General features: G+C 38.6%; 1 protein-coding gene across 7 annotated transcripts in view; it reads left to right on the plus strand.

Moving 5' to 3' along the window:
- The window catches only part of CHD6 (chromodomain helicase DNA binding protein 6), a 230,676-nt gene that overhangs the window by 134,845 nt on the left and 78,133 nt on the right, over nt 1-17,698 (plus strand). For all 7 annotated transcript variants that reach the window (XM_049869932.1, XM_049869935.1, XM_049869938.1 and 4 more), the window contains one exon: nt 15,981-16,176. In XM_049869932.1, the coding sequence (XP_049725889.1) occupies nt 15,981-16,176 (196 nt within the window). The remainder of the gene's footprint in view (nt 1-15,980; nt 16,177-17,698) is intronic.

Raw genomic sequence — 17,698 nt, forward strand, 5'->3', positions numbered from 1 at the left:
AATCTTTTTATTCTTTTGGTGAACTCTTTGGATAGCATAGGTGTTTAATTTTTAGGAGCTCCCAGTTACCTAGTTTCTCTTCTGATTGTGCATTGTTAGTAATGTTTTGTATACCATTTATGCCATGTATTAGGGTTCCTAGCATTGTCCCTGTTTTTCTTCCATGATCTTTTATTGTTTTAGATTTTATATTTAGGTCTTTGATCCATTTTGACTTAGTTTTTGTGCATGGTGTGAGGTATGGGTCTTGTTTCATTTTTTTGCAGATGGATATCCAGTTATGCCAGCACCATTTGTTAAGCAGACTGTCTTTTCCCCCATTTAACTGACTTTGGACCATTGTCAAATATCAGCTGCTCATATGTTGATGCATTTATGTCTGGATTCTCAATTCTTTTCCGTTGGTCTATGTATCTGTTGTTGTATCAGTGCCAGGCTATTTTGACTACTGTGGCAGTCAGTATAACAGGTTCTAAAATCAGGTAGAGTGAGGCCTCCCACTTTGTTCTTCTTTTTCAGTAATGCTTACTTATCTGGGGCCTCTTTCCCTTCCATATGAAGTTGGTGATTTGTTTCTGCATCCCATTAAAAACTGTCATTGGAATTTGAAATGGAATTGCATTGTATCTGTAGATCGCTTTTGGTAGAATAGACATTTTTACAATGTTAAATCTTCCTGTCCCTGAGCAAGGTATGTTTTTCCACTTATGTACATCTCTTTTGGTTTCTTGCAGTACCGTCTTGTAGCTTTCTTTGTATAGATCTTTTATGTCTCTGGTAAGATTTATTACTAAGTATTTTATCTTCTTGGGGGCTATTGTAAATGGTACTGATTTGGTGATTTCCTTTTCGAAGTTCTCTTTGTTGGTGCAAAGGAATCCAACCAATTTTTATATGTTTATCTTGTATCCCGATACTCTGCTGAAATCTTCTATTAGGTTCAGTAGTTTTCTTGAGGATTCTTTAGGGTTTTCCATGTATAAGATCATGTCATCTGCAAATCGAAATACTTTTACTTCTTCCTTACCAGTCTGGATGCCCGTTATTTCTTTATCTAGCCTAATTGCTCTGGCTAGGACCTCCAGCACTATGTTGAATAAAAGTGGTGATAAAGGGCATCCTTGTCTGGTTCCCGATCTCAAGGAGAATACTTTTAGACTCTCTCCATTTAGGATGATGTTGGCTGTTGGCTTTGTATAAATGCTCTTCATTATGTTGAGGAATTTTTCTTCTATTCCTATTTTGCTGAGAGTTTTTATCATGAATGGGTGTTGAACTTTGTCACATGCCTTTTCTGCATCAATTGATAGGATCATGTGATTCTTTTTTGTTTTATTTATGTGGTGGATTACATTAATTGTTTTTCTAATGTTGAACCATCCCTGCATACCTGGTATGAATCCCACTTGGTCATGGTAAGTTATTATTATTATTTTATTTTTTTTTGATATGTTGTTGAATTCTATTGGCTAGAATTTTGTTGAGGATTTTTGCATATAAGTTCATGAGTTTTCTTTTTCTTGTGGTGTCTTTACCTGGTTTTGGAAACCCTGGTAGTGTAGTTGTTAACTGCTATGGCTGCTAACCAAAAGGTCAGCAGTTAAAATCCACCAGGCATTCCTTGGAAACTCTATGGGGTGGTTCTACCCTGTCCTGTAGGGTCGCTATGAGTTGTAATTGACTAGACAGCAATGGGTTTGGTTTTTTCTTTTTGTTTTTTGTCTTTCCACCTGGTTTTGGCGGGTGGTTTTGGTATTAGGGATGTGCTGGCGTCATAGAATGAGTTTGGGAGTATTCCATCCTTTTCTATGCTCTGAAATACCTTTAGTTGTAGTGATGTTAACTCTTCTCTGAAAGTTTGATAGAACTCTGTAGTGAAGCCATCCGGGCTAGGGCTTTTGGGGGGGGGTGGGCGGGGAGGGAGTTTTTTATTACCTTTTCAATCTGTTCTTTTGTTATGGGTTTCTTTAGTTGTTCTACCTTTGTTTGTGTTAGTTTAGGTAGGTAGTGTTTTTCTAGAAATTCGTCCATTTCTTCTAGGTGTTCGAATTTGTTAGAGTACAGTTTTCATAATAATCTGATATGACTCTTTTAATTTCTGTTGAGTCTGTTGTGATATTGCCCATCTCATTTCTTATTCAGGTTATTTGCTTCCTCTCTTGTTTTTCTTTTGTCAGTTTAGCCAGTGGTTTACCAATTTTGTTAATTTTTTCAAAGAACCAGCTTTTGGTCTTGTTAACCCTTTCTGTTCTCTATTTGATTTAATTCTGCCCTATTTTTTTTTATTTATTTTCTTCTAGTACCTGAGGGTTTCTTTTGTTGCTCTCTATTTGTTCCAGTTGTAAGGATAATTCTTTGATTTTGGCCCTTCTTTTCGTATGTGTATATTTACTGTTATAAATTGACCTCTGAGTACTGCTTTAGCTGTGTCCCAAAGATTTTGATAGGAAATGTTTTCATTCTCATTGGATTCTGTGCATTTCTTTATTACATCCTTAATGTCTTCTATAACCCAGTCATTTTTGAGCAGGGTATTGTTCAGTTTCCAAGTGTTCGATTTCTTTTCCCTGCTTTTTTCTGTTCTTGATTTCTACTTTCATGGACTTATGGTCAGACAAGATGCTTTGTAATATTTCAGTGTTTTGGATTCTACTAAGGCTTGCTTTATGACCATTATTTGGTCTATTCTAGAGAATGTTCCATGAGCACTAGAAAAGAAAGTATACTTGGATGCTTTTGGGTGGAATGTTCTGTATATATCTATGAGGTCAAGTTGGTTGATTGTGTCATTTAGATCTTCCATGTCTTTATTGAGCTTCTTTCTGGATGTCCTGTCCTGCACCAAAAGTGGTGTGTTAAAGTCTCCTGCTGTAATTGTGGAGCTATGTGTTTCACTTTTCAGTGCTGTTAGAGTTTGTTTTATGTATCTTGCAGCCCTATCATTGGTTCATAAATATTTAATATGGTTATATCCTCCTGATATATTGTCGCTTTAATCATTATATAGTGTCCTTCCTTATCCTTTGTGGTAGATTTAACTTTTTAGTCTGTTTTGTTAGAAATTAATATTGCTACTCCTGCTCTTTTTTGATTGTTGTTTGCTTGATAATATTTTTTTCCATCCTTTGAGTTTTAGTTTGTGTCTCTAAGTCTAAGGTGTGTCTTTTGTAGGCAGCATATAGACGGATCGTGTTTTTTTGTCTATTCTGCCACTGTCTGTCTCTTCATCGGTGCATTTAGTTCATTTACATTCAAGGTTATTATGGATACGTATGAGTTTAGTGCTGTCATTTTAATGTCTTTTTTTGTTTGTTGTTGATAGTTTCTTTCTGCCACTTAATTTTTTGTGCTGAGTAATTCATCTTTATTGTCTTTTCCTCTTATTTGTTGTTGATTTTGTTTCTGCTGAGTCTCTATTTTTTTTTTTTTTTTTTGTATTTTATTTTGACAAGTAGGTTTGTTGGTCTCCTTTGTGGTTACCTTTTATTATTTACCCCTGTATTTCTTAGTTTAAACCTCACTCTTTTTTCTTTATATTGCCTCGTCTTTCTCTTCATATGAAAGATCTATGACTATATTTCTTAGTCCCTCTTTATTGTTTTAATGTTGTCTTCTTTTCCATAATGCCATCACTGTTTCCCTGTTTTGAGCGTTTTTTTAATCTGGATTTATTTTTTGATTTCCCTATCTGGGTTGACATCTGGTTGCTCTTTCCTGAGTTCTAGTCTTCGGCTGACATCTGATATTATTGATTTTCTAACCAGAGAACTCCCTTTAGTATTTATTGTAGTTTTTGTTTGGTTTTTACAAAATCCCTAAACTTCTCTTTATCTGGAAATGTCCTAATTTCACTTTCATATTTGAGAGACAGTTTTAGTGGATATAGGACTCTTGGCTGGCAATTTTTTTTCCTTCAATGCTTTTTCTACGTCATCCCATTGCCTTCTTTCCCACATGGTTTCTGCCAAGTAGTCCGAGTTTATTCTTATTGACTCTCCTTTATAGGTGACTTTTCTTTATTGCTCACTGCTCTTAAAAGTATCTTTGGTTTTGGCAAGTTTGATCATAATATGTCTTGGTGACTTTCTTTTAAGATTTACCTTATATGGAGTTTGATGAGCATCTTTGATGGATATCTTCTCACCTTTCATGATTATCAGGGAAGTTTTCTGCCAACAAATCTTTAACAATTCTTTCTATATTTTCTGTTGTCCCTCCCTGTTCTGGCACTCCAATCACTCGTAGGTTATTTCTCTTGATAGAGTCTCACAGGATTCTTAGGGTCTCTTCATTTTTTAAATTCTTTTATCTGATTTTTCTTCATATGTATTGGTGCCAATTGTTTTATCTTCAATCTCACTAATTCTGGCTTCCACTCCCACAATTCTGCTCTTCAGATTTTCTATTGAGTTGTCTAATTCTGTAGTTTTATTGTTAATCTTCTGAATTTCTGATTGCTGTCTGTTGGTTCTTGCAGTTTATTAAATTTTTCATTATGTGCTTGGATAATCTTTTTAATTTCTTCAACTGCTTTATCTGTATGTTCCTTGTTTTGTTCTGCATATTGCCTGAGCTCCTTCCTGATCTCATTTCTGATGTCTTGAAGAGTTCTGTATATTAATCTTTTGTATTCTGCATCTGGTAATTCCAGGAAGGCACTTTCATCCAGAATATCCCTTGATTCCTTGTTTTGAGAGCTTGCTGAAGCTATCATGGTCTGCTTATTTATGTGATTTGATATTGACTGTTTTCTCCGAGCCATCTGTAAGTTATTGTATTTGTTTATTTTATGTTTGCTTACTGTATCATAGCTTCTTGCTTTGTTTTGTTTTGATATGCCCAAATATGGAAACTCTATGGGGCAGTTCTACTCCATCCTATAGGGTTGCTATGAGTCGGAATCACCTTGAGGGCACTGGGTGGGTTATGCTCAAATAGGTTTCTTGAGTGAGCTAGCTTGATTATTTTTGCCTCCGTAGCTCTAACATCCTGTCACCAGATGGCTAGAGCTGTTACCAGGTGTATGATCCTAGGAGTCCATTCACTTTTCTTGTATGGATTCAGCTCAGGTGTCTAGGTAGTTGGTCATCAAGTGTGTGGTACAGGCTCTGTCCTACAGTCTCAGAGAGGCAGGGGTGATTGGTGTAGGTACAGGTATTTGATTGCAGCAGGGGGTCACACTTTCAAAAAGGCAGGGTGCTGACCGCCGTCCCCCGAGTGTCTGTGCAGAAAGCGTGTCCATGTTCCCCAGAGCATACAGGTCGGTGAGTTCTGTAGATGGACCATGAGCACCCAGTCCTTTTGGTTGTGTGGACTGGGAGGTATCAGTTATCCTTGGGCCCCTGTTGCTGGTGGATGGGTGACATGAGTGGAGCTACCAGTCCTTAGGACCCTGATGGGGGTAGGTGAGGACCCTGTTTAATAGGCAAAGCAGTGTCAAACATCAAACACCCACCTCTCTACTGCACAGCTGGAACAGTTGTAGTCTGTCAACAAGGGCCTATTCTCCTGAAATAGGCCCACACAAGTCTGTGCAGGGGGGAAAGGTATTCAGAGTCCACAGACCATTTATGCCTAGACAGGAGCTGCTTCTTTCCTAAGCTCCCCAGCTTAGTGCAGCTGGCAGATTATCTTTTCCCCCAATTGTGGATTTATTCCTTCTCCAAGGCCAGGAGAATGGCTCAGGATGCTCAGCAGGACCTATCTCATTCCTAGGGAAATCAACAGCCACTGAAGCTGGCTTGGGGCAGGGGGCGTGGTAGAATATACGCAAGCACTTACCTTTTGCTGAGAGCACCGCCATTCTTCTCTGGTTCTGGAGGTGTGAGTAGGCTGTGCGGCTGGCTGTTTCTTCCTGAGGAAACTGCAGCCATACGCTACCACAGCCTGCCACACTGGCTCCCGGGAATGGTGCCTGAGGGCTCCTGGCAATTCAGGTCCACAACTCCTCTCTGCTTCTGAACCATGTGTGTTCCCCCCACCCCCCGCCACTCAGTCCATTTTCTAACTTTGTCTTTGATGTTCAGGGCACCTAGCTTGTTGTAAATATAATCCTCTCACTTGAGTTTTTGGGTCTTTGTTGTAAGCAGGATCACCGAAACCGTCTGACTGCTCCGCCATCCTGGCCGCACCCTCCAGTGTACATATTTAAGAACATTTGATAACATCCTCTAGAAAGATTGTTCTATTTCTAGGCTTTTCACCAGTGTTTGAGAATAAGTTTTTTTCCATATTCTGATTAATACTATTATTTCCTTTTAATCTTTGCTAATTCCGTAAGCCAAAATTATGGTGTCTAGGTTTAATTTGTGTTTCTGATTACTAATGTTTAAGTGAATGTTTTTATATTTATTAGTTTATTTATATTTCCTTTTTTGTGAGTTGCTCATTCATGTTCTTCGCTTTGTTGTCTTATGGCTTTTTTTTATTTAACTAATTCATTGGAATTATTTGTTTATGTAAGAATATGGTGTGAATCCTTTTCGCAGTGTTGCTTTTTTTTTTTAATCTTCTACTTTGGTTTATGGTTGTGGTTTTTTGGCTTATGTATACTCACATCCCTCAGTCTTTGCTTGAAATAGCCTTACATATACTTAGAAAGGTTTCTCTCAACTCCCAACTATGAGAACATAAATATCCTGAAGTATTTCCTTTTCATTCTTTCTTCACCTGAACACTGCCATCCGGCAGGATTCATCTGGCCTCAATATCATCATTACTCTTCTCTCTTCATTTTCATCAAAGTTATATGTGCACATAATTTAAAGAGCCAAATCATTCTATTGGACTATGGAAATTTGCATTTCCTCATTAACTACTAAGTCCCTCACCCTCATAGTTTCCCACTCCCCAGAAGTAACTATTTTCAACTCTTTATGCTATTCCTTTTGGTATTTATACATGTATCTCTAAATAACATTGTTATTATTTTTTTATTTATTTTTAGTTTTAGGTATTTTCTGTTTTCACTGTGGAAAATGAATATTTATCCTTCTTTCACTGCCCTTGATGCCAACATTTATGCAATTTCCAGCGCTCGTATCTTCCCAATATGTCATATAATACTTTGGGTTAGATTAATATTCAGTGTTTAGTATAACTAATGTAAATGCTAAATTGCTGTTTACTTTTTCTTTATTTCACAATTCTAATTTTTCCTGAAGCTAAAACTTACATGTTTTTATTTGATTATTTTTTTCTGTACTTAAATTTCAGCTGCAGACTCTGTCCCAGTTGTCTAAATCTGGTCTTGTTATGTTCAAACACATCAGTTTCATTTTCTTAAAGTTATCTCTCCTGGGGCTTCTGACCTTCTCCTCTCTGGCCTAAAGCTCTTCCCATCTCTAGGACACTGCAATCTCCCTTTTTCATCATACTATTTTCTTTGCTTTTCTCTTGAATTAGTTCTCCTTGTTGGTGGATCCTATATTGGAGCACCTCTTCTAGGGTCTTCGGAGAAAGGGTGAATGATAGTTAAATTTTGAGACTTTGTCTGAAAATGGTTTTAGTCTGCCCTTATTCTTGAGTAATAGTTTGGCTGGATTTGAGATTCCAGGTTAGAAATCATTTCCCCTCAGATTTTTGAAGGTGTTACTCCCTTGTCTTCTAGCTTCTAGGGTTGTTGTTGAAAGTTGAAAGTCCTGAATACTAACCTGTGTTTGTGACATAGTTTTTTTGTTGTTGTTTTTAGAAGAAGCTTTGAAATTTTTGTCTTTGTCACCAATGCTATGAAGTTTTGCAGTGCATTGCTTTTTGTGTGGAATCCAGTGTAGTGGATACTGCATGAGCCTTTCCAATCTGAAATCGAAGTTCCTTCATTTCCAGGGAATTTTCTTGAATTTTATCTTTCATTATTTCTTTTTGTTTTGTTTTCTCTTTGTGAAATGCCTTTTATTTCTATGTCAGACCTTCTGACTGATCACCTAATTTTCTCTTTCTCTCTTTCGCATCTTTTATCTTCTCCTTCACTTTCTGTTAGAATTCCTTTATTCTGTCTTCCAACTTTAACACCCCTGGATTGGTTTTTTGTTTTGTTTTGTTTTTTTAATTATATATTAATTTCATGGAACGTTTTCTTCTCTACATTTTTATTAACAGATACAGTGTCTTCTCTTGTTTTTCTGAGGATAATCATGACAGATTTTTTTTTTAATCTTCCTGCTGTATGTTTTCTCCAAGTCATAGTTTTCTCTTTGTTTTATCTCTCTTTTATATGAGAATTCTAGATTGACCTTTTTTTTTTTTCTTTCAACACTATAAAATGTTATTCCATTGTGTTCTGGCCCCATTGTTTCTGATGAGAAGTACCGAAGTTATTCAAGTCATTGTTCCCTTGTATGTAATGTGTTGTTTTACTCTGGCTGTATTTAAGATTTTCTTTTTATTTTGGTTTCCAGCAGTTTGTGATGTGTAGAATTCATCCTGGTTGCATTCACTAAGCTTCTTGAATTTATAAATGTATGTTTTTCATTAAATATGGGAAGTGTTTGGTCATTATTTCATCATCTCTTTTTTCTTTTTCTTTTGTTTCTTTGTGAGACTCCAGTTACCTGTATGTTAGACCTTTTGATATTGCTACAAGCATATGAGGTTCTGTTCTTTTTTCTTTCTTTCTTTCTTTCTTTTGTTTGGCCTTATCAGTATTCACGTTCACAGACTCTTCTGTCATCTCCATCATGCTTATTAAGCCCATCCAGTTCTTTCTTTATTTTAGATATTGTTTTTTTTTTTTAATTCAAAGATTTCCATTTGAATCTTCAATAGTTTGTTTCTCTGCTGAGATTTCCTATCTTTTCATTCTTATGAGTGTTTATTTCTTTATTGAGCATAATCATAAACCTGCTGCCATCAAGTCGATTTCAACTCATAGCGACCCTGTAGGACAGAGTAGAACTGCCCCACAGGGCTTCCAAGGCATACCTGGTGGATCCAAACTGCCAACCCCTTGGCCAGCAGCCGTAGCTCTTAATCATTACGCCACCAGGGCTGCCAACTGAGCATGATCATAATAGCTGTTTCATAGCTCTTGTCTGATAATTTTAACATCTTGGGGTTGGCATCTGTTGATTTTCTTTACCTTGAGAATGGGTCACATTTTCCTGTTTCTTCATATCTTGCATAATTTTGTCTTTTTTTTTTTTTTTTCTTGGACATTTTGATTATTATGTTGTGGAAATCCAGAATTCTGTCATATTATTCTGAAGACGTTGGTGTGATGTCATTTATTTGGAGGCAGTTTTTAACTAAGTTAGACTCAATATGTAAACTCTGCCAGTGCGAGGAGCAGCCCCAATCTCAGTTCAGACCACTTTTTTTAAATTTATTTTATTTTTTTTGTTGAGAATATACACAGCAGAAAATACACAGATTCAACAATTTCTACGTGTACAATTCAGTGATATTGATTACATTCTTCAAGTTGTTCCACCATTCTCACCTACCTTTTTCTTAATTGTTCCTCCTCTGTTAACAAAAACTCACTGCCCCCTAAGTTTCCTGTCTGATCTTTTAAAGTGCTGTTGTCAATTTGATCCCATATGGGTAGTTCTTAAAAGAGCACAATTTTCAAGGCAGACATTTTTTATAATTAAGCTAAACTATTGTTTGGTTTAAAGAAAACTTCAGGGGATATTTTTGGTTTAAGGTTTAAAGATTATCTCAGGACAGTAGTTTCAGGGCTTCATCCAGCCTCCATGATTCCAGAAGGTCTGAATTTTGTGAGAATTTGAAATTCTGTTCAGCATTTTCCCCCTTTTCATCAGGATTCTTCTGTAGAATCTTTGATCAAAACATTCAGTAATAGTAGCCAGACATCATCCTCTTCTTACGGCCTTATGGCAAAGGAGATAGTTGTTCATGCAAGGAATTAGCCACACATTCTATTCCCTCTGCCTATTCCTGACTCACCTTACTCCTTTGTTGCTCCAGGCAAATAAAGACCAATTGTTACACCTTGCATGACAGCTTGTAAGCTTTTAAGACCCCAGACACTACATAATGAACTAGGAGGTAGAGCAGAAGCACTAAACATGGTGTTAGGCCAGTTATCAGTGTAGACTACTTACAGTCTGCCCCATGCATGTGTGAATCAGAAATAAGGAAGAGAGTGAGGTAGAGTTTATCTGTGTTTTCTGGGGAGTCCCTCTAATTCTTTTGCAGTCCTGATTACCCTGGATTCTTTCCCCCTGGGGCCCCTGGCCAGGAAGACAGCAGCTTTTTCAGAGTTATAGCTGCCCTGCATCTCTGCAGCCATGACTGTAGCCTTTCTTCAGGCCAAAACCATAAGTCTGGATTCCTTTTCAAAATCTGCCTGCTTTTATTAACTCTTTGGTGGCCTTTTGTTGTTAGGTGCCTTCAAGTTGGTTCTGACTCGTAGTGACCCTACGTACAACAGAACACAACACTGCCCGGTCCCGTACCATCCCCACAGTCATTGCAGTGTTTGAGCCCATTGTTAATAGCCACTGTGTCTATCTATCTCATTAAGGGCCTTCCTGTTTTTCACTGGCCCTCTACCAAAAGGATCCTTGGTGGTGTAGTGATTAAGTGCTTGACTGCTAACTGAAAAGTTAGTGGTTCAAACCCACTACCCACTCTGCGGGAGGAAGATGTGGCAATCTACTTCTGTAAAGTTAGTGCCCTAGGGTATGTTTTTCTGCGTGTTTTTATTTTTCGCTTTTTATTTTATTCTTTTATCCATTTATTTATTTTCTCTATCCCTGTCTTTCAGTTGTGGCTGTTACTTGCTAAAGAGTTGGTTTGTTAGGACCTTGCCCTCCATACCGGAATTAGAACCTCTGTGTTTCAGATCAGAGGCTTTCCTCGGATGTCCGGTGTCTTAGGCAGTCAAATAATGGAATGCTATCAAGCTAGGTAGAAGCTCTGGGTATATGAACTAGGTGTGTTGAGTATGGGCTTCACTATTCATAGGTGAACACTGCCCATTTGTCTGGACTATTTCATTGGGAAACCTCTAATGTCAGTAATTTGGGGTGTTACTTTTCTTCCTCTCTCTGGTCTGGAGGGTAAGCTGATTAGGGAAGAAGAGTGATGAGGACTGTTGTTGTTAGATGCTGCCGAGTCGATTCCAACTCATAGCGACCCTGTATGCAACAGAACAAAATATTTTCTGGTCCTGTGCCATCCTCACAGTTGTTAAGCTTGAGCCCATTGTTGCAGTAACTGTGTCAATCTATCTTGTTGAGGGTCTTGCTTTTTTTCGCTGGCCCTCTACCTTACCAAGCATGATGTTCCTCTCTAGGCACTGGTCCTTCTCGATAACATGTCCAAAGCATATGAGACAAAGTCATGCCATCCTTGCTTCTAAGGAGCATTCTTGCTATACGTCTCCTAAGACAGGCTCGTTCTTTCTTCTGGCAGTCCGTGGTATTTTCAGTATTCTTCGCCAACACCGTAACTCAAAGGAATCAATCCTTCTTCGGCCTTCCTTATTCGTTGTCCAGCTTTTACGTGCATATGAGGCAAATTGAAAACACCATGGCTTAGGTCAGGCCCACCCTAGTCCTCAAAGTGACATATTTGCTTTCTAACACTTTAAAAAGGTCTTTTGCAGCCAGTTTACCCGATGCAATATGTTGTTTGATTTCTTGATTGCTGCTTCCATGGGCATTGATTGTGAATCCAAGTAAAATGAAATCCTTGACACTTCAGTCTTTTCTCCATTTATCATGATGTTGCTTATTGGTCCAGATGTGAGGATTTTTGTTTTCTTTATGTTGAGATGTAATCCATACTGGTCTTTGATCTTCATCAATAAGCACTTCAAGTCCTCTTCACTTTCAGCAAGCCAGATTGTGTCATCTGCATATCGCAGGTTGTTAATGATTCTTCCTCCAGTCCTGTTGCTGGGTTCTTTTCATATAAGCATCGTTGATTATTTGCTCAGCAGACTGCTTCTTGGTGACGACTAAAAGGTTTCAGTATCTGTGTCTCTCTTCCCTTTAACTGTGATTGGAGTGTCCTATGGTAGAGAGGGTAGAGGGCCTCTATTTGTACCATCTCAGGCTAGGGTGGGTGATCCCAGGAGACTAACTGATTCTTAAATGTTCAGTCAGTTCCTGAGTTCTGGGACTCTGCATCCCCACTTCCAGGGGCACCACACCCAATGCCTGGCCCTGTGGCTATTGTACAGTGTTAAATTAGGTTCTTTTTGCCTGAAATTCTGCTTTCTTCAAGTCATTTACCACTTAGCCTGCTTTCTAGCTTCTAAAATTTTGTTATCACTTCTACTCCTGTTCTGTTTGTGAGTTTATTTAAGGGAAGAAGGTTATGCTTTTTTAAAATACCCTTCTACTAGAGGTTTGGGGTGATCAAAGAATTGAAGATGCATGTACTTTCATAATCTTTGACTAGATTTCTTTAATTCTTTTTACATCTCAGTCTTCAGTTCTTTTGTAATTTTGGTAAATGGCATATAATGGGGTCTGATTTTATTTTATTTCCCGTTATGTCTAATTTTCTAACTGCCATTTATTAAATAGTTCATCTGACTTCCGTTTATATAAAATACAAAATATTCTGAAATGTTGTATATGCTGGGTGTGTATCAAGCCTTCTTATTCTTTTGATTAACGCTTCTATTCCTTTTCCTCATATATTATTCTAGATGAATTCCAGAATTATTCTTTTAACCTATTCCTGACCAGTCTAGCCCCCAACTCCAAAAAAAAAGTATGTATATGTGTACACACACACATATTTGCATATTGATATCTATGTATACATATATTCATTTGTTGGGGTTTTGATTAGCTTTTACACATTAAGTAGGGTAGGACTGACGTATTTGCATAATTGAGGAACATACTCTTCTCTGCAGTTATTCAGGTCCTTTAGTATACCATTCATTCAGTCAGTATTTATAAAGTGCCTACCATGTGCTGGACCATCCTTTTGTAGGTAGTGGGGACACAGTGGTGAACAGAACAAACATGGCTCCTAGTGTCATGTTGCCAAGCCCTGCAGATTTACTGAGTTTGTGTCTTAAGTATTTCAGATGTTGTGGCTGTTGTGAGTGGAATTTTTTTCGCTTCTTCTGTTTTCCAGCTGCTTACTGCTAGGAGATGAGAACAGCTCATTTCCCTTCAGGCCATCTGTTGTGCCAAAAACGTGTCACACACCCCACACCCCAAGCGCACAGAAGTTTTCCAGAGTGCCATCTCCTTCTCATTGATACTTGACAGTCACTCAGGATAAGTTTGATGAGCCACATCAACTCTTAAGAATTTTGTTCAAACCATAGTTGTTGTAGAGGGTTAATTGCTGCGCCAAAGTTTGGTATGGAAAATTGGATGATTTCTTTGTTCAGACTTATTACCCTTGAGGTTTCCTTTTTCTTGAGCCCCTTTGCTTCTCCAGCTGTCAGCTTGGTTTCGTTCCCGTTTAGTTTCATGCCCAACTCTCATGCAGAAATAAGGACATAGCCAAAGGAGCTGCTTAGAGGTGAGGAGGGCTAGGGAGGGATTTCAGTGGGCTTAAATAATTGGACTTTTGGTTTTTTGTTCTTTGAGAACACTCTCAAGTGCCTGCAGCAGTCACATAGGTAGTAGTGGTGGTGGCAGCAGGGGCAGCTAGTGTTTAACCGGACCTCAACCCTGTCTTCTGTCTCTTAATCCTATGCTGCTTCCCCTGCATCACATAGGTGGCCAAACTTCTGTGAATGACCTGTTACACAGATCCTCAGTGCATTGAGTTATCAAAATCGTTTTGATGCCTAGTTACAGTCTCTGCTTCTGCCTTCTGTTAGAGTTACAAGTTTCCTAAGTTTGCTAGTGTCTCTTATTTATCTTTAATTTTCTCTTTTAAATTTTTAGGGAAATCTTTCTGTCCTGCTATATTAAAATGTCGAGTACTATATGAAAACCATACAGCAGACTGGTCAAGAGTGTGGACTCTGACTCGGATTAAACTGGGTTCAACTCATTTACCAGTTTGGTGACTGAGCAAGTTATTTTATTTTTAAATTTCCTCGAGTGTAAATTGGGGATAATGATAGGAACTACCTCATAGGATTAAGTAGCCCATATGGCACATGGTTAAAGCACTCAGCTGCCAACCAGAAGGTCAGTAGTTGAAAGGCACCCAGCTGCTCCATGGGAGAAAGATATGGCGGTCTGTTTCCATGAAGATTTACAGCCTTGGAAACCCTGTGGGACAGTTCTACTCTCTCCTATAGGGTCACTGTGAGTCAGAATCAACTCGATGGCAATGGGTTACCTTATAGGATTATTGTGAGAATTAAATTGGCGATGAATATAAGCATGTATCGGTTCTTAGTACAGAGCTGGCACTTCTTAAGAGCCTGCTACTAATATTGTTGTAGCTGTTGTTAACAGTAACGATAATTATGTCTCATTGTTTCATGATTTTACGGGATTCAGACATGTAACCCTTAGCCTTTATCCTAATGACACAAGATCTTTTCTGTCTGTCTTCACGACAGTCCTGTCCCCAGCACCCTCCCTGTTTTATTTGCTGGTCCCCACATCTTTAGCTTGTTATGTTTAAAAAAAAAGTGAGAAAGGGAAAAAACTATACTCACAATTCCAGATACGGCTGTGTTGTGGCTTTGTAAAAGAAAGTGTTTTCATATTTGTTTCTCTATTAATCTGAATTAGTCAGGTTTGTTTATGTTTATTTCCCTGTGGTCATTTTCTCTTTTTACATGGACTTTCCTTTTCCTCAGGGAAGTCAGAATTATATTGTCAAACTTACTTTTCTGGAGCTATCCCCGCACAGAGTCATCTACCCCTAACGTGTGTATCCTTATTCTCAGACCAGTTATTTTTCTGAAGGTTTAGAGATTGGATTTCCGCAGTTCCAATTTGATTTTTTGCAGAGTTCATGTCATGGCTCTTACCAGCTCTAGGTGACTTGGTCCCTTTCTCACAACGTTCCTATCATGTCTACTTTAACAACCAGTTCTTGCTTCTTGGTCAAAATTGGGCGCAGGGTATCATCCCCCTTGTTAATTCGTTGTTGTCGGAGGTAAGTAAAAAGAGAATAAGACTCCCAGCAGCTGTCCAGCTTGCTGCTGTCATCTTACTTCTGTATTAATTGTATGATCTGCCTCATAAAGGACCTTCTCTGTTTTCTGTCTGGATGGACTGAGAGTAATATGCTGCCATAGCAGTTTAATTTTTCACGCTGTTTCCCTTTACCCTCACTAGAGCTTCTCCACCATGCTTTCCACCCTTGTTTCTTACCTTTCTACACAGGTGTATGCCTTCTTAATGATATTCAGCTTTACTTCCTCACTTTATTTTCCTCTAAAAATTTTTCAGCCCCCTTGCCCCACAAACACACATCTCAAAGACCTTTCCTGTAATTTATTTGTACTTGCTTGGCAGTATACTGTCCAGAAGACCTTGGTTTCAGCTATAAACTTGGAGGTTTTGTTGTGCACCTTTCCTAATTCTGAAGCTTGGGGAATTACTAGGCTAGAGATGACCAGCCCAGACATAAAAGAACTGCCTGGCAGAAAAATCTTCTTGCCATTTTCAGGTTACCCTAAAGCAGCTAGAGACTGATTTGGACTCTGATTCCTCCTTATGAGCACCACTCAACATAGATGGATGAGGCTTTTATTTGAGTTTCCTGGTCTTATGATTAGATTCAGCACAAGATAAACTGGGAAATTACTTGAAAACAAGTTGCTTGGGCAGTGGGAATTCTTCTGGCCCTCCCTAGTTTGCTGTTTTTTGTTTTTCCTTCTTCTTTTTGTTATTTGGTTGTTGCCGTTTTGTTTGGTTTTGGGAGAGGGGACATTTCACAGTGTATTTTTAGGTGACTGCCCTGCTGCATATATTGGGGGTTCTGATTCCGTCTAGACTGATGTTACTTGGCCCAAATTTAGAAGTGAGAGATTTAAGCCGCTGGTCAACAGCTTCCTGCGTTGTTGTGCTGTTCTCTATTGAAGTCATGATTAACGCCTGGGCTTTCGTTCGTTTGGGTCCCCTCAGATACACCTATGAGCGAATTGATGGGCGAGTACGGGGAAACCTGCGCCAGGCAGCCATCGACCGGTTCTGTAAACCAGACTCAGACCGCTTTGTCTTTCTTCTGTGCACCAGAGCGGGAGGCCTGGGGATCAATCTCACAGCTGCTGATACCTGCATCATATTTGATTCAGACTGGAACCCACAGAATGACTTGCAGGTAACCATTAGGATGATTGCTGTTTATCTTAGCTGCCCTGAACCCGAGAACATCATGACAGGGCCTGGCTTGGCCATAGAGTGTCTGCCACCCTCCATTTGATGGCAGGGTTAGGGGCCTCGGACAGGGGGTGAAACGGGATGAGAAATAAACGTCCATGCTTCCTGCTAGTCAGGGAGCGGTTCTTTTGCTGTAAATCAGAGGGTGTTTCACAGTAGTGACCTCCAGATATAAAATAGAGCTATGTATTATTATTATGACATGTAAGAAAGAAAAATATTAAGCTTGACTAAGTTTCTAATTCTTGATATGTAGATTGACTAGCATTTTTACTCAGTTTGATGGTCAGGTGACTATATCATGTACAGTAAATGAAATAACCCAGAGGGGTGGGAAAGTTCATGGTGTGGCAGGGCTGACAGAGGGCCCTTCACCAGTTCATCTGCAGTCCACTTAATGCAGCACAGTACAGTTTACATGTGTCCAGTTAAGTGGATTTGCAGATTATATTTTATAGTTTTAACCAACTAAATGATGAGTGGCTTAAAACAATTACCGCAAAGACTGGAAATCCAGGTAGTCCCTGACTTACGATGGGGTTTCATTCCGACAACTCTGTTGTAAGTCAAATACCTCTTTTTTTTTTTTTAGTCTCTATTATTGCCTGCTTTGCGGCAGTGTTTTGAACAATAAATCATAACATTGAACGTCTGTGAGTGAACACCTGAGAATGGTACCATCACCAAATTACACACTACAGCATTAAATGTAATACGTATAAGATGTACAAAATTAAGAAAAGACAGTCGTAAGTGCGGTTCATTGTAATTTGAATGTGTCGTAAGTCAGGTACTACCTGTAGTACATTTAAAAAACAAGCATAAACAAACAGTAAGAAAATGGCAGAGCTGACGTTTCTCCTGGCCTAGAATTTTTCATCAACCCTATTTCAAAGTAAAAACAATAATAGTCTAACCAGTCGGACAGTAAGTCAGCCAAAAAGATTCAAAATTGTCAAGAAGACTATTTAGACTATAGATTTACATCCGTTATCATTAATGATGAATTTCATTCTAAGTGTATTTTGTATTTTTGGATATTTTCTATTACTAGGAGTGTGAATGTGTGGTGGGGAGAGTGGGTGGGTGGCACAAAATCTTTCCATTATAGAGGAGATTGATCAAAACTTTTTCACGTAACTAAATAGATGCCTAGGGGTTACTACAAGAGAAGGGATACAGGGAAGAGGAAGCTAAGCTGATGGGTCTCTGGGCTTCTTCCCTACTTGCCAGCTTCACAAAGAATCATCCTGCTTTGTCTTTCTACATCTACCGAGCTTCTAAATAAAACTTAGTTTGAAGAAAGCAGTCTACTGGTTGAAAACCAGTGCTTTAAATGATTACTTTGGTAACAGTCGCCTAAAATTCAGGAAAAAATATGATGGTAAGTCTTTGGGAAGCAAATTGTGTGTCACGTTGTTCTATGTCTAACTTCAAAGAAAAACAGGTGCGAATAGCTCATC

This window comes from Elephas maximus, chromosome 25 (assembly GCF_024166365.1).
Source record: "Elephas maximus indicus isolate mEleMax1 chromosome 25, mEleMax1 primary haplotype, whole genome shotgun sequence".
Taxonomy (NCBI): Eukaryota; Metazoa; Chordata; class Mammalia; order Proboscidea; family Elephantidae; genus Elephas; species Elephas maximus.